General features: G+C 41.4%; 1 protein-coding gene across 4 annotated transcripts in view; it reads right to left on the reverse strand.

Moving 5' to 3' along the window:
- The window catches only part of mvb12bb (multivesicular body subunit 12Bb), a 47,676-nt gene that overhangs the window by 4,406 nt on the left and 22,621 nt on the right, over nt 1–20,649 (reverse strand). For 2 of the 4 annotated variants that reach the window (XM_037536077.1, XM_037536079.1), the window contains 4 exons: nt 18,353–18,435; nt 6,020–6,115; nt 5,102–5,157; nt 4,509–4,568 (listed from right to left, as the gene is read on the reverse strand). In XM_037536077.1, coding sequence (XP_037391974.1) covers nt 4,509–4,568; nt 5,102–5,157; nt 6,020–6,115; nt 18,353–18,435 — 295 coding nt within the window. The remainder of the gene's footprint in view (nt 1–4,508; nt 4,569–5,101; nt 5,158–6,019; nt 6,116–18,352; nt 18,436–20,649) is intronic. The other 2 variants (XM_037536078.1, XM_017709489.2) reach the window with 2 other exon arrangements.

The raw sequence follows: 20,649 nt of genomic DNA on the forward strand, positions 1-20,649 counted from the left end.
TGGGCTGTGACTATGTTTCCCTGTCTCTGCTGTGTCATCTCTTTGTATGTTGTTATGTGTTGTAATCTGTAGGTGTCTTTGGGTCCTAGTAAAGCGCTATACAAATGTCATATTATTATTATTATTATTATTACTATTATTATTTGAATCACAGTGGTTTTCAGTCATCATTCAAACACCTTCATATTTTAAAGCACAAAGACTACATCAGACATACTTGCAGACATTAACGTCACTTTCTCATGTCCCCTTATGTACCGTTTTTGTCTGGAGGCTTTTCCTGCTGTTGCTTTTCTGCACATATGGCACTGCACAGCTACCTAACTTTTAAGAGCCATTAGTATTAGGACTAGCATAGTATGTTTTGCTGACGCTGCCTGTAATACTTCAAGAGAAGATGCAGAAACAGAGGGGCAAGCATTTTTCTGAAAAAAAGTGCCAGTGGATGCTACTGTTATTCCTGCACTGACCTCTTGTGGCCATCAACTGAATTACTGTTGTACTGGAAATGCTGTTAGAAAATCGACCAGATGTGTAATTGCTTACCTAAATAAATGATAACCTACAAATAAACTGGCTATGTGAAAATGGTTACATAGCTTATCTCAGATTACATAAAGGGTCTTTTACATATTGCATTGCCAATTAATTTATGCCAAAATAAACTTACTTTTTTCAAATGGTTCACCAAAACAATCTATACATCAAGGTGATCTTAATAATAATAAAAAAAGATAAAAACTGCCAAAATTGCACACATAATCCATACTTGCTTATCTTGCTCGTTATCTGACCTGTGAGCCAAAACAGAATTTTCTCTAGGCTGTTTACATTTGTACACAATAATGTGCGCAATAAACCATTCACAGTATTTATGGGATTCCTGCATTCTGTCATTTGCAGGAGGCAAGAAAACGCCCTTCCTAAATGCTTCTAAAAACTCAGTTTATCCATCTCAAATCCTTGACTGCATATTTGAAACCTGTGCTGTCAGGATTTTGATTCCAGTTAGATGTCATTCAGACTCACGGCACTAGGTGATGCTGGAGGATCATAAAAGCATCACAAATGCAGGCGAGGAACACACACCCACACACAAACTATCATCTACCTGGAGCAAAACTGTAAGTTCCACCAACATGTCACATGTCACGCAACGCATAGTTATAATAAAAAGTCACGCATGGCATCAGGAATGAATAAACAAGAATATGAGAGAGAGAGAGAGAGAGGGGGGGGGTTAGAGGGGGAGAGAGAGAGAGAGAATGATGGATGCGGGGCGGTGTTGTGAGGGAGAGCATGTATCACTGTCTGCCATTTTTACACAGGCCCATGACAGGACAGTGACATGCGGAACATGGGCGGCAGGCTGCAAGATGAGCAAAGCTTCATTTCCTGTTCCTGCTCGGTGCAGGTGAAAATATGTGACATGTTGTCTTCATTAATTCTTCCTCCATTTGAATATCACCCTCTCTCTATTGCCCCAGCTTTGTTATTTATCCACACACACACACACACACACACACACATACCGTGCTTTGCTGGTACTTTGAGCCAGCAAATTAAAGCTGGCTTTGAAAGCTTACACTAAATAATGTCAATATACTGTCTTAATGCCTCTTATTCAAATCGTACATAATCTACTGTAAATGCCAAACAATTACATGCAATTCTACAACACAATATTCACACTAGAGCACACAACTGTGGCATGCCCTCATCCACACACACACAAACAGGCACACGCACATGCTGAAAATCATTACCCTGCCTTCAATAACAACATTTTTCAGCTGTGCAAACTACATAAAGACGTCAGCTCAAATCGCTAACTAATTAACACTTAAAAAGACACAAATTAGATATGCGTGGCTAAAAGCAATTATAATCTCCACAAGTTTTGCGAGTCATTTGGGAAATGAAAAGAATGCCTAATTGCTGGAACCAACGTCTTCGACAAAAAAATGGCTTTAGCGATGCCTGTTAGAAAATGGCCTTATCTACAAGCCTGACGGTGATTACTGCAGTTTTCTGCAATTACTTGTGCATATGTTTAATGTCACAAAGATGCCTTTCTTTAATGAATGTCTTTTTAATAGAATTAGCAGTCAGTCAGTTATGATGTGCATCAAGAGCCCAGCTAGAGCAGTTAGCATCCAGGGACTAATGTAGGAACACATTAGATTCTTTACAGAAGCCCATTTTAACAAGCTGTGCATTTTCTTCAAGACAGAAATTACACTCACATTTTTTTACATTTTGACAAAAATGATCGTCTCAATTTATTTCACCATCAACTATAAAAGGTTAGATAAGAAGTTCGCCATCAATTATAAAACGCATGCAGTCATATACAACTCAGTGTGCTATTTCTGATATACGTAAGGCTGGACGATGCATTTGTACTGGAGTCTGCAGCTTGGCTTGCAAGCATTTGACAGCACGCTAGTGTGGCAGACAGAACAACATCGCCAGGCCAAGATGCAGCTGAGGCACAATAGCCATGGACGCCCGCATGCGCTCTCTAATTATCGGGGCAAATGCTGCGACTTCATCGCCGACAGCCCTCGCTTCACCATTAATCTTGCGCTGTCGCCCACTTCACTAAGCCCTGTGCCGTTACACTATCTCTGCTCCCTTTCATCAGCCGAGCTGCCGTTAGGCTGTAATTAATGAATCCTCGAGCCCCTCTCTCCCCGCCACCCCCCACCCACTTGTGCTGGGTCTGCTGCTCCTAATCACAATCTGAGCTGGACGAGGAGGAAAGACCACCATGATGGTTGTGGCAGACTGACAGATCTAAAACTATTGTGGCAGTCAAAACTGTTTTTTCTTGGGTTGAATCACTAATACACATTGAAAAATGAATGTAATTACAGGAAACAGCCAAATAAGAGAATTATCAGTATGGTCCTTCTCTAGCTTTGATGTCCATCTCATACCTCTCTGTCACACTTTCATAACGTTTTTAACCCCTCACGACAAACTGACGAGGAAGAACGAGCTCAAACGAAGACCAACCAATTGTCATCCGTGAACTCACCATCACCTCTCATCTCCAGTGAAACCTAATGCTTAACGCACTTGCATGGAATAGGACGACTATCCATAGCACAGCTACAGTCTGTAAAACTACAACTACAATATAAGTGAAGAATAGATTGTTTTACAAGCATTTTCTGTCTTATCTTTAGGCTAAACCCAGAGTGAAAGGGAAAGTAAACCACCATCAGCTCAGTGGCGGGTCCAAACCTTTATCATACACTTGCATAGAAATAACTCAACCATATCATAATGAGGTTTATGTAATCCATGTACTGAATAATATGCCTTGGAATGTAATAAGATGGGATTTTAAAAGTTATTTTTTTAAGGATTTGCTTCCCATGCCCCACGACCCAGATGGAGAAGCGGCTTAGAAAGTGTCTGTGTGTGTGTGTGTGTGTGTGTGTGTGTGTGTGTGTGTGTGTGTGTGCTTCCCATGCATTCTTTCAGGCCATAATGGTTGGAATACATTTCCCAATGTAGTGGCAAACATATATCTTGCATCATGTTGTTAAAATGTCCAATTATGTTTTGTAGTTTTCCTCCTTCAAGTGAACTGAACATGCAGTAGTTGCCTAACATCAGCATATGGTATGATATTTTTCAATGCCTGTGTATTTTTTCTGTTTTGGAAGACCTACAAAAGGAGGTCTATTGAGGACCATTTTTACCTGAACTGACAAACTTATAAAATAGTTGTTGATATAGTTACTTTTAAAGTACCTGTCTATATCTATCTGCTGTGTAGATATCTGACCTGTACTGTAGTTCAGCTGCTCATGTGGAGCTGCTATGACATGACAGGATACAGTACAGAGCCCAAACAGATTGCACTGGGAGAGAAGACACTCAGCTGAAAGCTAACTGCACCTGTTCATCTAGCACACACTGTCCACTGGCCTATCAGCTACTGGCAGCTCTGATACAAAGATATCTCACTAATAAGGATGAGACAAAGGAAATGGGATGGAGGAGCAGACACAGGAACACACATTCACACATACAGCCTTGAATAATGCTGCAGAAATAAGACAACATGCGTTAAACGGCCCAATCAAACACACAGCACACAAACTTTGACCCAATAGTAAATTTCTGATCAATATTTTGAAAGTACTTTAGCATGCACATTGAGTGGAAGCATTAAAACCATGAAACAAGTCTAGATAACCAGTTATCTGTTGCCACAGAACAATATATGTAACTATACAACTATCTATAACCATATGATCACAAACAGCCAGAAAACCTGGGGTTTTCCTCCCTGTAAAGCAGCTGGAACTTTTTGAATCTCTTTCTAAACAGTCATGGCTGTGAGAGCAGGTCTTCCAAGGCTTGGTTTTATTAAGACTGAAAAGGCCTTTTGCCTATCTAAAGCTCTTAATTACCCCACCCGGGACCGCACGCTTTGCATTGTTGGCCCTGGACGGGCATGCCACCCGAGCGTTACAGCCTCTACTTACTTCCTCCTCGATCTCTGCCGGGGATTTGATGGTAATGCCCATTAAATTGACCGGCTGCGTCTGGAATTTAAAGCAGAAAAAAAGAAAGACAGATGAAAAAAGAAGTAAGAGCAGAGAAGAAACATTGCTATGTAGCCCCATGGCTAAGTAAGTATACTTAAGATCTTTAATCCTGTCATTCTCCCTCCCTCTCTCAAGAGCAGGGTTTCTGCGAATCTAGCCAGAAGTCCTGATCTAAGCCAGCTCTGTCTGGCCACACTCATTCATCATCAACCAGGGCCTCTGTGCTTTTGGTGGAGTGTTACTGCGGTTACAGACCTGACTCTGGACCATTGCTTAACTGTGCCTATGCACTGGGAACAAGGTTGTAGTGTGGACAAGATTCATTCAGGATCAATTAATATATCTGATCTATAGAGATATCACACTTTACGCCAAAAGTAAGGGTAACACACCATCATAACTGAGCAACCCAAACAGCGAACATGGGCCGACAATATATTAAGCAATTGTAAGACACAATTTTACTATGTAACGATGAATAACTATAATGACTGGCACTTTCAGTGTAAGCGTATTCAGAAGGCACTTACGTATCTGACTTTGGGAGCAAACCTTTCAGAAATCATAAAGGGCACATCATCAATTGCTGCAAAGAAAAGAAACATATCATTACAAAAGGAGCCAAATCAACACATAAAACCCTACAATATCACACAAAAAGTCATCTTCCAAATGTGCACTTCACCACTCATCACAGCACAATAGACTATGAAAATGCATTTGACTGGATGTAATAGTGCAAAATGGCAGAACGTTCAAAATCCTTGGATCCCCTTGGAAACCCACTCAGACAAAGCGAGATGAAAGCCTTTTTTTATTTTAAATTCGGCACTGTACTTGAGTTCCTCTCCCTCCCTCCCTCTCACCCCTCCCCCTTTCTCCGTTAATTACTCTTGATTATTCCTGATCCTGTCTTGTCAGAGAGACGTTCAGCTCTAAAAACAAAGCGCCTCGTGCACTCGTCAAAGGAGAAGGGGAAAAGAGAGAGACAAAACATTTGCCGGATATCAATTTGCATGAAAATAAGCCTGAATGTTGGGCTCTCAGAAAGAGAAGGCGAGAGAAGAAGAAAAAGAGAGAGAGAGAGAATGAGTGAGAGAGAGAGAGAGAGGTGGATTGAAAAGAGGACTTGCCAAGAGCGCGGTGGTATAATTAGCATTCTACCAAACAAACGAGCTTCAACAGAGCTATAATTAAGCAGGCCTGTAATTAAGTGTATGCCCTTTATCATAATGATCATGGTTAAAGCGCCTTTGATGGCTGCCAGTGGGTTATTAACGGCGTAACCCCACGCCACACGGCGCCCCCGCTAGAATCAGGGTGTCATGACTGTCAGGCTAAAGAGTGCCCCTTTGTTTATCAAATACATTAGAGCCCAAATTAACACAGGGTGACGCGGCCGCACAATAGCTCCCATTGACTGCTCCGAAGAAAAATGTCCAGCCTACCAAGAAGCCGAAAAGCGTCCAAGTTGGTGCCAGGAAAAGTGGTCGGGGGTTGGCGTCGGGTGGAGGCACACAGCCACCCGCAGTGCACCGTGCCTGCTGGCAGAGGAAGAGGATGTCGTAAAAGGTCGGAGGGATCTTCCCACGAGTCACCCGAATACTGACACTATGAATGTTACAGGGGAAGATGCTGAGAACGTCAGCACTGTAATACTGTTTCATCACTTTGGCACAGCTGAATGCTTTTTTTGTCATCAAAAACCAGCAAAGCAGAGCCAGGAGTGTATGTCATCTTTCTTATGGCCAATGGGCGGCTCCCATGGATCAGGTCAGACAGGTTAACCAAGAACACAATGAGCCGTCTTCAAGAGTTTCTGCATCGGCCTAGGATGTAATCCCACCCACTCCATGCATACAGATGTTCTGGAAATCACCTTTAGAGTAAATGAATAAGGCTGTGTGTATTACCCGGCTTTAGAATGGTCCATTGAAAGGCTACATGTGCTGAGAGTCTCCCTAGCTAGCAGGGTTCAGGAGATTGAGCTGAGGATGGTGATGGCTTGTTTAGGTCCATAAAGCAGAGTGAATAAACACAAGCGCTGCACAGGTGAACCGCGGCACAGTATGAAAGAGATAGGCGGGAGAGAGCCACATTTGAATCAATACACCTTAATGGTGTGGCAGCAGGCGGTGAGGCTTTGATGAATCAAGTATGCAGGCAACGGGCAGAAGCAGGAGTTGAAGGCCAGAGCGCTCCCTTTTATTGTCCGAGGATTACGCTTTCAATCAGATTGCCCTTAGTATTCACCTACCATTCATACCAGCCCTCTCACAACACACACATACATTGTAAGAAACATTCAAGCTCTAGGCAGGACACATAGCCAATCCTGCAGGGAGAGAAATGGATGCAAGTTTGGGGTCGCGTTAAGGCGGAGCACTCGAGCAGTGTTTGTCCAGACTGCATCTGCCAAGGCCGAGGCCGTAAAGATAAAAAATTGAGCGAAGCCCACTCTCCACATCTACTCAAACACACCAAGCTGGAGACCGCCATGCTGATGAATGTCCTCTCACATGGATGGATGGACTGGACATTACGTGAGATCAGAATGGCTAAGTATTAAATATTGTGTTCAAATGAACCTGAACATGTGATTTCCACAGGGCAAACACGATTTCCAATTTATACTGGTGTCATGTTGCAACCAATGATCACATCATATCATATATCATGATTCTGCAATCCTAAACTCACTCCAAGGGAAGGGGCCACTCAGGCCACTTTTAGGGGCCAAAATGTGAAAAGTAAAACTGTAATACGCTTTAAAAAATTGGAGTTTGAAGATGAATCTCGACTCGCCGATTTCGGCTAGCTGTTTTTTCATTTATTTAACTGGTTAATAATTAGTTCTGCTGACTGTCATTCCTTTGCCAGCAATAAAAGCAATATTTAGTTGACAAAATTGTGATGCTAAGAAGTCCTACTCAAAATGGGACTCAAAATTCATATTCATGGAGTCATACCAGCTTTTCTCCTTCCACATCTATATTACATTTACAGCATTTGCCAGATGCTTTCACCAAGAGTAATGTAAGGTATTAATTATATCACAGAAGGAGATGAACGTGGAGGTAGGCATCTTGCTCAAGGACTCTTTTTGCTGTTGCATGTTGTTCTTGCCATATGAGTGGGGCAGCAGTGTTAACCACTACATTACTCAAAACCCTCATAACATTTTTAAGGATTTTTTTTTTTGCCTCATCAACTGAAACATTTTAAGGTAGATTTTATTTTTTACATTCCATTATGCAAAATTTAAAACTCCATAATGTACAAATATCAAAAGTCACATGGTCTGACTTTAGCATGTCAATATCTGTACTTAGCGCACAGAGTGTAATTCTTATATCGTTGTTGTTGGAAGAAAACCTTGTATCTCCAAAATAGTAACTTCACAGGAGATGGAAAAATATACTTTTGCTTTTAATGTAAGTCAATGGAACCAGAATATTTTCCAAGTCCTTTTGGGCCATTTCTTTTGGTCCATTCATCATGAAATTTACACACAATGTAAAGGCCAACAGGCTTTTTCAAATTATGTCAAAAACTGAAAAACGACAAAAATGGAGATACGAGGTTTTCTTCCGACAGCAGCGATATACATCATTAAATTAATGGATTGGTACAGTATAGCGGGTAACAATGCTATAAACAGACTGCAAGACAGATTAGGTTTCGATTCTCTGCTCACCAAAAAGAGTCTTCTTCTTCTTCTTCTTTCAGCTGCTCCCTTTAGGGGTCGCCACAGCGGATCATCTGCCTCCATCTTGCCCTATCCACTGCCTCCTCTACTTTCACACCAACCATCTCCATGTCCACCTTCACTGCATCCATAAACCTTCTCTGAGGTCTACCTCTTCTCCTTCTACCCGGCAGCTCCATCTCCAACATTCTTTGACCAATATATCCACTATTCCTCCTCAACACATGTCCAAACCATCTCAACCTGGCCTCTCTGGCTTTATCTCCAAACTGCTCCACCTTCACCGTCCCTCTGATCTGCTCATTTCTAATCTTGTCCAGCCTGGTCAATTAACACAGTTAACACAATTAAACCTGTATGCCATTCTGGATAGAAGCATTTGCCAAAATGTAATGTCGATATGAAAGGAGAAACGTTGCCATGACTCAATGAGTTCTTACCACAGATTTTCTTATGTTTGCTCATCTATGTATTTCTTTTAGTGCTGACAACAGAATGTCTGTCAGTGTTACTAATTATTTACCGAAGTTGAGTAAACAAGAAAATCAGCGGAAACTGATTTATTTTGTTGTGTAAACTTGTAGGTAGTGTCAACCTTTGAAATGAGTTACATTTAATTTACATTCTGTATGAAGAGGTTCAAACTTCGAATTTTTCAAACAAACAAGGATTTTTTTTCCTACGGAATAAGACACACAACTTTAAATTCAACACAAATGTGGCATTGACTGAAAGCTTACAATCTCTCCTCTGACAGAATTCCTCCACTTGTTTTGATGAGCTATGAGTGAAATAATTAAAATTACACCATGTTGTTGTCATCACCGTCAGTAATGACGTCTTCTAAGGACGTGCAACAGGAATAAACAAATGTCCAGCAATTTTTGACATATGATCCAAGCTCTGTATTTGATAATGGTACAGGAGTACTATGTCAGTGCTAAGCAGTGTTTCTAATTACTGATTAGTGCAGTGGACAGGAGAGCAGGGATTGGTTAGTGGGTGAGTGATGGGGATGTCTGGTGCAGAGTGTGTGCGTGGGCTATGTGGATCATGCCCTTATTAATGGTGGTGTCAGGTGTGGTGAGAAATGTAGGCATTGTCATGCCCAGAGCCCACGGCTGCAGACGAATAGCTGCTTCAGGTCGGGAAGAGTTCCCCTACACACTGCTGCGAGCTCCAATCTCTCACACTTCTATTGCTGGATGCACTGTCACCCAGAAGTTCTGCCAGCTGCAGTCGGCGCACACATATCCACTGAACTCTAAAGGCCCTGATGCACGCATGCGTGCTGTTTCATCCACTCACACACACAAACACACACACTCTCACAGATTTATATGAGGGCTAATGCTAAGAGACTAACGCATGGAGGGCTCAGCCAGGCAGTGCAGCCCGCTTCATGAAAGGAGAAACCATAAGACTGCAGAAAGGAAAAAAATGCAGCACAGGAGCAAAATGTGAGAAATTCAGTGAACACTAAATCAATGTAACTCTGTAAGCTGCTCCAATATCCAAAACATAAAAACAACCATTTGATTTATACCTCATAACGGGAATCTGAATCATATGGGAATGAGCAGAGTCGGTGGGAATACCCAAACCAAAAAAAAAAAAAAAAGCAGTCTAATTCACAGCATTCAGTCTGGTTATGTAAATAGGATGAGTGAAAAGGAAAGAGAGCACACAGGAAAGAAAATGTGATTAAAAGTTTCTTCTGCGCTTCCATCCATCGTGACTGTGTTTAAGGAAAATGCTAAGTCTGTAAAAGTGGTTGCTTGCAACTGGTTGAGCATTCAGGGCCTTCCCTCATGCTCACCTTTGCACCTTAGCCCACACAATTAAATCTCCTCTCACCCACCACTTTCCACTGCCAGCACACAGCCAAAACACTGGAGTGAAACAGAAGACTTGTTTGACTTATTATAGCAGCAGGTCATGCATAAAGGACAATGGTGCAAGTGGATGTGAAATCTGGAGAAGCTAGTCAGGGGCCCAGTGGGGTTGCCCAGAAAATGAGGCTCCGTCTTGTAGCAAAGAGAACCTCCTTTATGATCCCCACTAAAAAAAAATACTTCCGGCCTTTTTCTCGTCCTTCGCCTGCAGTCACGTATGCTGCCTGAAGACATCTCAGAGACATATTGTCGTTTATTTTGTCGCCTGGGCCTGCCATCTGTGCCATTCCGATAGAGGCGGCCCTGGTGGTGCCTGAGCATGGGGGTCTGCCCATGCCCCCCCCCCCCCCCCCCCCCCCCACCCCCCAAGCCTCCCACACCCCAAAAGCTCAGCCTGGTCATTAGTCAAATTGCCTAATGAGAGAGAATACAAATGGCCCCCTGCCCTGACAGGAGGAGTTTTGGAGGTGTCAGCGCTCCTGACCCGTGCTATGAGAACAGATGATGGCTCGCTGCTATTTTTGGCTCTCTTTTAATGACTCTGCTGCTGTCCTCACCACTCCTCTTATCTCTCCTTTTTTCATGCTTTATTCTTCAACCACTGGAAATTGATCAGACTGTTTTCAGAATTTCTCTGAAGCACTTGCGTTTCTATAGGACAAAAAACTATTACTTCCTGTGTGCCAATACACAATACATCCCCCACGATGGATATTATACACGATACTACAATACTGCAACTACTACTGATAATAATCATCATCATCATCATCATCATCATTATTAGAGATGGCATATTGGAATTGATGGATATGAGCCAATATCTGCAAAAAATGCTGGATCAGATTTCAGTGAGAAAAACATAAAAAATCTGATATTTAATCCCCAAACAAATCTGTCCTGAAATACCACTCACTCACATGCGATGTTGTTAGTAGTGTATTCCTTCCCAAAGAACAGCAGAGGGTTTGTGCAGTTTGAGAATGACAGCCTACTTCTATATTCTCATCTTAAGTGGAATGCTTTCGTTTAGAATAACTCATTTCAAGCTTGGAAGTTTTTAAAGAAGAAATATTGTGCTACTGTACTGGTACCCGATATTATCATGTCATCTCGAATAAAAAAAATAAAAAATAAAAAAAGTGATAAAGAATTCTATAAAAACTAATAGTCATCAGTTGTAGGCACTTTCTGAACTGTACAGGGCATTTGGCCTCTATTGAAGAACCCCTATACAACCCCCCTTTTTATTTTTTATCTGAGTGTTTGTAATCAACACTGAGCAGTTAAGACTGCATTCATACTCTAAAACTCGTGGATCACATGGGCCGCTTTGTGTAGAGAACATTAATATATAACGTATCACGCTACTATTTGAGCATTATGACACATGCATTAAGCATAGATGAACACAGAAATGACTGAAGTTAAAGGCAAAAATGAACAAACTCCCAAGCAAGAAAGCGAGAGAGAGAGAGAGAGGGAGGGAGGGAGAGAGGGAGAGGGAGGGAGAGAGGGAGAAAGAGAGAGAGGAGGGGGAAGAGGAAGAAAATGAGAGAATATTTAGTGAGAGAAGAGGTGTTATTTTTCCATCTGGGTGACAAGCGGCCCTTGAAATCTGGTAGTGGGTTGGGCGCCAGCACATAGTACCCACTGGGCCCCGCTTCATCAGTCTTCCAGAGAGATGGAAGAGCCAACAGCACCTACTGCGCTCTGGCAAGCCGTGCACAAGCACAGAGTAGAGAGAGAATGCTCAAGAGCTCTGTGATCCCCATCTCCCATAACCTATCCCCATGTGAGGTGCCTGGGCACAACAGTGCTAAATAAACCAATACCAGACGAGAAGGTATGATGAAGGAATGATGAAGGAAATCAAGAAAGATTATCAAGTTAAAAAAGGAATTCGGACACTAGAGCTGAGTGATATTGTGACATAAATGAATAAAGTTCAGGAATAATAATTTGTGCTTCTTGAATCTAGTATTCTCTGCTAAAAGACTGTCTTATAAGCCTGACATGGCTTGTCTTCCTTGGACTGTCTTTATAAAGTACTGAGTACTGTAAATGTTCACGTTAGCACTAAAGACATTTGCTAATGGTTAAGCGTCACATGTATAAAGGCACAGACATACTGCTGACCTCATCAGCCGATGGATACTGAATTTTAAATAAATCAAGTTTGAAGGAAGACGAGCATATTACTAATAACTGTTCCTTTTTTTCCGGAGTCATTAAAGTAATCAGTATCAGCTAGGATACATGCGGAAAGTCATAGCACTGAAATGCTGGCCAACTGGGCTACAGCTGTGTGTGTTGCTGCTGTGCTGAGGCCTGAGTCTCTCTGAATAAATGGGCTAGGCCTCAGCGGAGGGTGCGTGAGCTGCAGAGCTGGCAGCCAAGCCACTGCTAAATTGCGTGTGCCGGATGGGCTGCAGCAGAAGGCACAATTACACCAAATCCCCTCTTAATTAGCGGTTCTGTGGGCATGCTAACTCGCCACGATGGGGCCGAGAGGGGAGGGTGGAACGTGCAAACAAACACACACAGCAGACAGAGTGGCAACTGGAAGTGAGAAAGTGGCGGCAGGGTCACATGGTTAGGGTCGCGTTTTGAACTATTGACCTATATATCCTCAGAATTGGTCTTTGCCTAACATGGCCCAGCTAAACCTGAACTACGACTTACGGCCTGCCTCCCTGCACACTAAGCGTGACAGGCCCTCACTGGACCTGCGCAGTGGCTGTAGAGTACTATTGCGTTTTGGGTGTCGGGTGTAACACACCGATGCAAAGCGACACTTCGGCCCGGTGAGTAATGACGCATGCCAGGACCGAGGCAGGAGGGATGACAGCCAAAGATGCCTCGTTGGCAGCCACCAGCCCAGCCATCGGTCCATTCATCATCTCCTAAAACCAATCCACCAATGCCTCTCTGCCATTCCTCATTAATTATGCTAATCAGCGCGGCATTGCGCTCATCCTGACACCAGACTCAATAGACACTCAGTTCAGATGTGCCACTCACTGCTAAATCTGGCCACTCAAGCTGTGACAGGGGGCAGTGAAGACCCCCACAACTAAGGTTTTATCAACTAGACATAGCAATTTTAATACAGACATGGGCAACTGCATCTTTGATTAGGTAACTGCACAGACTTTACAGAGTTAGTCACAAACAGCTACACTTCCAGTGAGATTTAAAAGTTAGCCCACTTTGCATGATATCCCTAGAGAACCTCTTTAAATAACCACTGCTTGTTTGTGCTTAGCTTCAGCAATCCATTTAAAATTACTTCCATTGCTATTGTGTGTGTTCTATGCGTTTCTATCTATACACACTTGATTAATATTTAAATATACAGATTTACATGCTTCCTTAAGTGGGACCAAAGCATCAGGGATGTTCATGAATTATGGCATACGACGAATACATTGCACAATGTTGTTGTAAGAGAACAACCTTTCTCACAGTTCCATGGGCTTTGGGAACCTGGCTATTGTTTCAAAAAGTAAAGTGCTGATACAGTTACAACAGTGAGAGCCCATACTTTGGAAAAGAAAAGCAGGCACTCTATAGAAAAAGCCTTCGGGAAGCTCACTTGCCCCTCATCTGAAATGGCTCCATTTCCCAGAATCTCATTGTGAGGTTAAATCACACTATATATTAGGAGCTCATTAATTACCAACTTAACGAGTCAGCGGACCCATTAAAAGATCTTTAAGGGCATATTTGATCATAAATCTCCTTAAACTATATTTAATGGCTGGATTTCGGGGAAATATTTTTATCAAGTTCTAATTAGATGTGTGATAACAAAGGCCGCTGAACATGAGGGCAATGGGAAGGCTGAGACAGGCCCATCCATTGAGGGAGGCCATGTTTGATAGGCTGAAGACTAATGGGGGAACAGATCTTTTTCTGGGCCGGGAGATGGACGGGTGAGGAATGATGCTCCAGACTGCGATTAGGCCCATAGGCACAAGGCTCTCATTAGTCTTAGGCTCCAGTTTATTAGCCTCCTCGAAAGTTAGGCACAGATTTACTAAGACCATTAGTACATTTCTGAATTCTAGGCATGGGCAAAAGCAAATGTCAGCGAAGACATCAGACATCATGACAGCTCACTTGATGTGGTGTTTATTTTCCAACATGGTGTTAGAATAAAATTGGGCCTTAGCCCATAATATATAGAATAACAAAATGTGCTGAAGAGGAATTAAGGAGTGAAAACACATTCATTTTCTGTCAACAAACGTTTATATGGACGAGAGGAGGTAAAGGGTCTTTAAAATACAAAATCTGAGTGAAAATACACTGTTACCTAATGACACAGCTTCATGAGCTAATGTGGAAATTCACCTAACCCAAAGCAACTTTTCAACCCCTTCTATATTCTGTCCTGGCTCCCTCTATGCTGGCCATGAGAATAAATCATTAATAGCTTTTTTTTTTTTTTTTTGGAAAAGAAGCTGTATGCAGTCTTTCATGCCCTGTCGCCAGCCTGAAGTCCTTGGCTCCCTTTCAGACGTTCAGAGCAGTTTTATTGCCCCGAAATTGCATGGCTTAAATCGTGTACCCATCGAAAGTAAAACACAGCTGTAAATTTGCTCTCCACATCTTCCCCCCACCTATCAAATATCCATACACAATTCATTTAGGGCAATTTAGCTGATGCTAAACAGAATCAAGGTGAACTTTCAATGGGCGTTCAGCAAAGTAGAGGGGGGGTAAGAAAAATGAAGGCTGGCTGCAGGGTTTTTTAATCAAGCTGTTCTTCAAGGCTAGCCAGCGAGCCATGGAGCACCCATACTTAGCGGATGAGTTTTTGTGCCACTATCTCGAGTGTGTGTGTTCTCTAATCCTTCAGCCTAAAATGTTTTGGTATTGTAAAATATGGCCACACCACTGGAGAAAAGCTGCTGGGCTACAAGGCACTGGAAGATTAGAGTCACGATTAAGAGCCTATGGGATCCTCCTCGACTGCCAAGGAGGCCTGCCAGAGCCGGTAATGGCACACTCTGCACCAAGAGATAAGATGGAACTTTTGTTTGAAACCTGATGAGAGGCTTCCTAATGAAAGTGCTGGCCCAAAAATAATCTTTTTTCTCTGTGTTAGTCAATCAAAAAATGGTGTGGTTGGGATAGGAGGGGGGGAAAAAAAGGAGGGAGAAAGAGAAGTCATTTTGCATAATCAGTGAGCGCCATCTGGAACAATTAACGGAATTCCACAGAACTCGGAGGATCAGTCATATTGGCTTATTAAAGATCCCGAATTATATGAGCAATAAATCCGGGGAAAAATGAAGCATACCCCAGCCTGTCATCACTATTTTAACTTCAAATACGCAGGAATGTTCGATAAGGCTGAAAAGAAGAGATTAATATATGCAAATTGTGTCAAGCATTTTAAAAGCCACCCCCCCCCCTCCCAACAACTGTCTCCGTTCCCTTTTTTCTGTCTCTTATTATGAGCCTTTATGTTTTATTCATACACCAGCTCACCTGTCATTTCATAAGCTCTAATATTATGGGGGTATTATTAAAGCACGTAAAGTGGCGCTTTAATTGGAAAGCTCCGTTGCATTTTCCAATTATTTAGAGCAAATTAAAAGCAGATGCACATACTTTAATAAGGAGTCTAATATCGGTTCCGGGAAATCAAAAATCATTGTCACCCATTCTAGCGTGATATTTTGCAAACCCAAGTTAATTTTGGATCATCTCCTAGCATCTCTCTCTCTCTCTTCCCCTCTTTTGCTCTCTCTCTCTCTCTCTCCCTCTAAGAATGAACTGTCTTCCCATCTCATAATTGAACTTCTTTTAATGGATTGGGAAATAATTGCGCTCCATATTAGGTTAGATCAGAGGCGATGTCAAGGTTTTTTTCCCCTTTTTTTCTTTTTTGATTAATGCGATAGATATGTTAATGTCTTCTGTATTGGGTTTATCATTATATTACTGTAATGCACACCGAATTGACTGTGTCATTTCACAGAGATGAAAAATTTAAATGGCAAGTATGATAAAAGTATGCAAACACACTGCTCTCTGCTATGCTATAAATGCTACGTATATTTAATAACAGGGCATACTCCTGAAGACTTGATACTTCAAAATGTATTTATGAGGCCATCAGATGATACATTCTTACAGGATAGCGAAGTCTGGAGTGGGGAAGTGGGGGAAAAAAAAGTTCATCATAAAACATTTATTGAAATATATCACTTCACAGATGTTGAAAATGGGACATTTTCATATTGATTCTTTTACTAATTAGGAAACATATCCTTCACCATTCCTATATATAATACATCGAAGTACCATCACAATAATCTATCCAGTTCTAAAGATATCGCGGTCAAACACAGCAGCGACTGTAGTTAGCATAAAAGCCCTCACACTGCAATGAGCAGAGACTGTCATGTCAGTGAAGGTTGCAAAAATCAACGTGAATTAGTTTTTAATATTCTTGTAATAAATGTCAAAGCACTGGCACCTCACATCCACACATAATATGGCTGACGATGATAGACTCTCAGACGTGTTGACTCTCTTCCTCTAGGCTGGGCTTTTTTGTGCTTTATTTATTTATCTATTTATTTATTTATTTATTTTTTTTGCTTTTCTCAAGAAGTGACGGAAGGTTTAATCGAGAAAGCAGGCAATTCATCAATCCTAAAGGAGCTTCCGCTGCTAGCCTGACAGGGCACACATGGTTTTAGACCAGCCTGAACCTGGCCAGCTGTCACACATACACACACACACACACACACACACACACAGTCCCTCACAATTAAGGCAAATCCAGCTGTCTGCTCCAAACCTTGGTCTTGGTCTTCAGGTCGTCACCCAGTTAATGAAGAAACATAAATAAGGCACTCTAGAGACAGGGCGAGGCTCTCCTCTGAAAATTCTAACAAGAATCATTAAGAGTTTCCTTCAAAGAGAAGAAAATGTCTCTCTGTAGACTCATTCATACATCAGTTCAGTGGGGATAGTGCTATAACATTTGCGACACATTAAAGAAGCACTGTTAAAGGTGGATCAATAGCATGCGCTTTTTGATGGAGAGATGATTGGTGGCAGGGCATGTGTCCGCCTGTCAATCATCTGCCATTGCCACAGGGATAGATTTGCAGGAACCTGCCTTGAACACCTGGGCAAAACGGCACTTTTAAAACGAGCAAGAACCACTGAGTCTAATACATTTTTGCAACATTTGCAAAAACAAAAATAAGATAAGAGTAAAAATAAAACAGGATAATGGCAGAATCTGCTGACATCTCTGCAGCTACTTGTTACTATTTTATGCAGTTACAACACACTGGTGCAGTGGATGTTGTTTACAGGCTGTCTATAACTGTTTTTTTTCTCAATGCATCCAGTAGTTCATTGTTCTTAGGAGCACTAATGATACCTGTGACAGCATTATATATATATATATATATATATATATATATATATATATATATATATATATATATATATATATATATATATATATATATATAATGTCTTACTTAATAATATATTGTTATATTGCCCACCCTAATGTGAAAATACCAAAAAAGGGCAATGAAAAGATGTAGGATGCATGCAATAGATCAAAAGGCATTTGTAACAAATGTAACAAATAATGTTTATATATGTGAGAAATCAAGTTGTGAATTAACACAGCTTTCAGGTTGCTAATTCTAGGGATAAGGCAGCGTCTGTCAGTGCAGTTAGGCTCTTGGCTCAACGGAGCAAACTAGATCATCTTCACCACATGGTGTCTCTCTCCAGCCAGAGAAGACACAAACCTGCCTCAGCTGCATGTGCTCAAAATATCCTTACTCAATGCAGCAGAACAGCGAAAACACTTATGCCAAACAGCCAGCGGTCAGCAGGATCTTCATGCGCATCTCTCTTACCTTGTGTATCAGTGTTGAATATTTCATCATATGAATGCATAAAAGACATGTGATGAGTAATTACACACAGCTGGTAAATGCTCTCAGGTGGGTATTGAGAGCTTTCTGGGGGGAGTCTGTGCTCACTCTTTCACATGATCCTGCCATTTGTTCATTCTTATGCATACTCTACATATGTAGAAATGCCATATTGTTATGGACCCATCAAAGTGGAAGTCTGATTGTAGTACTTTCATGCTTCACTGTATAAATGGACAAACTCACCTGACGTGCTGCAGACATTCTGGTGCTCAACATCAGGCCTGACCGTGCTCCTCTTTGGGAAGTTGGACGACACTGGTGTGTCGCTGGAGGACAAAGAGAGAGAGAGACAGACAAAAGATGTACAGTGATGAGGGCAAAGATGATGCTGGGTTTATGTGTGCATTGAAAATTGCATTAGTTCACATTGTAGTCAACTTTTTGAAATTCAGACAAAATCCATGAAGGAGATGCAAGTATTGCTGTTACTTTTCTACCATTTGTTCTGATGAAAAATAAAAGAATCAAAGTTTTTTAAAAACGGACAATAAGAACAGACTGAAGAATAACAAACCATGCATAGCCTTTCAAAGACACCTTACCTGAAGGCTACCTACATATGAACTTTATGGTACATGTATAAGCATTGCAGAACTTATTAAAAAAGAAATGACGAGTATTTATTAACAGCTTATGTTGGTATTTCCAAGATGACATCCAATGCTTTTTATGAGTAAATGGCATTGTGTCAACATGTAAAAGTAATAGACCGTTATTCCATTAAACAGTTCTAAGAAATGCAACTTATAAAGGTCTAACTAAAAACACCAAATGAAAGATTTTAGATACCCTCTAATTTTCATAAATATTTTTCATTCATCATTTCAGTTTGAGGGCATATTTGCAGAAATGGTATATGGCCTTCTTAATGTCATGTTGCGAATACTGACAAAAGCTGCTGATAAAGTTGACTTTTTACAATACAGTACTCAGAATATGCTTATGGGTGTTTTATGAAGTCCCTTTAAAAATACTCCATTGCCAATGGATGTGGCCTGTCAAAGTAGTCACAAATCTACTAATTATTATGGTTAACAAAAAAAGTGGTTAACCTAAAAAAAGGTTAAAAATAATTGAAAAAGACGAGCAAATCAGTTTTGCAGTTTTTCCAAAAAAATCTAAAATACTAGGATAAACTTTATTAAAATATATATAAAATATTATGTAGCAAAAATTGCATGTAAATAGATGTGCACATCAGGCTCTTACTCTTCCAATAAGACAAACCAGTAAGAGAATTAATGATCACTGATTTGAGAAGGTCCATTTTAATCATCAATTTAACAGCATTAAACAAACTAAAGACTAGAGAACAGGGCAGCCTTGAGTACCAAATGGGATGAAGAAAACACAACAGCAGCTTTGCGTTTTGGTAATGTTGAGTGTCTATCCGGGTGCATGCCAAGGACTTCATCTGATCATTAACCCCCTCTCCCTCCCACGAGCTGCTCCCAAGTGCCTGGGAGAGGTTGTCATGGAGTCGATGATAATAAGAGCAGTTTCGGAGCCCAGCATGGTGCCACACATTCACACTTACTTCTCCAGCAGCAGGCCAGAAAAAACCTCAAACCTCTTTCACTCCCCACACACACACACACACACATATTACCACCTCATCAACCTTGAGAAGGTGGCTGTAGCCAGACTGATGTCACACTGCATGGACAGATCATCTGGTCGTCTCGGCTTGCCCTGTCTCAGTGGAGCATCATCAAGTAGGCTTGTGAAAGGGGACACTATAACAATGCATGGGATATTCCAAGCTACATTTCCAAGACATAATTTCCTGTGACCTGAGTTGAAATAATGCACTGCATTTCAAGACATGCTTCTGTTTACTGAATTTAAAAATAAAGCAAATATCACAACACAAAAAGTGTAGCTATATTTTAAAAGTAATATATAAAATAAATAAAAGCTCTCATCTCAGCCGTAATGTGACACCAAGTCTTTTACCTTATTAAACTTCTGCTGTAACATAAAAATAGCCTGTGATGCACTTCCTGGGCAGTCTGAGCATGCTACACTCTCCTCATCAATCAAGCACCAGTGAATTACACTCTCTGACTCATTCACAGGGATCAATAAATCCACTGGTGCGCTGCTGAGCCTTCCAGCATCAGGAGAGCTGCATAATTCCACTTTACGCATGCTTTGAAGACCAAACGAGCATCTCCAACAGGTTACACAACACAACACATCGGATGCACTGAAGTCAAGTAGAGTCATATTTAGGGAGAGATTAAGAGCAAAGTGACACCATGAAAGAGAGTAAGACGTTGTTTAGGTGATGGGAACATCCAAAGTACGTTAAGAAGAAAGTAATGAAGTGTAGACGTGAGAGAGGGCCAGATTTAGGAAAGTCAAGAAAAAATGTCTAATGCCCTACAAACGAACAGATTCTACAAAAAGAAAGGTTGAAACCCAATGGTATTATAAGTCTGAAAGTGAGAAACACAGCCAGCGCCCCAAGGGATCCT

This window comes from Pygocentrus nattereri, chromosome 29 (assembly GCF_015220715.1).
Source record: "Pygocentrus nattereri isolate fPygNat1 chromosome 29, fPygNat1.pri, whole genome shotgun sequence".
In the NCBI taxonomy this organism is placed as follows: Eukaryota; Metazoa; Chordata; class Actinopteri; order Characiformes; family Serrasalmidae; genus Pygocentrus; species Pygocentrus nattereri.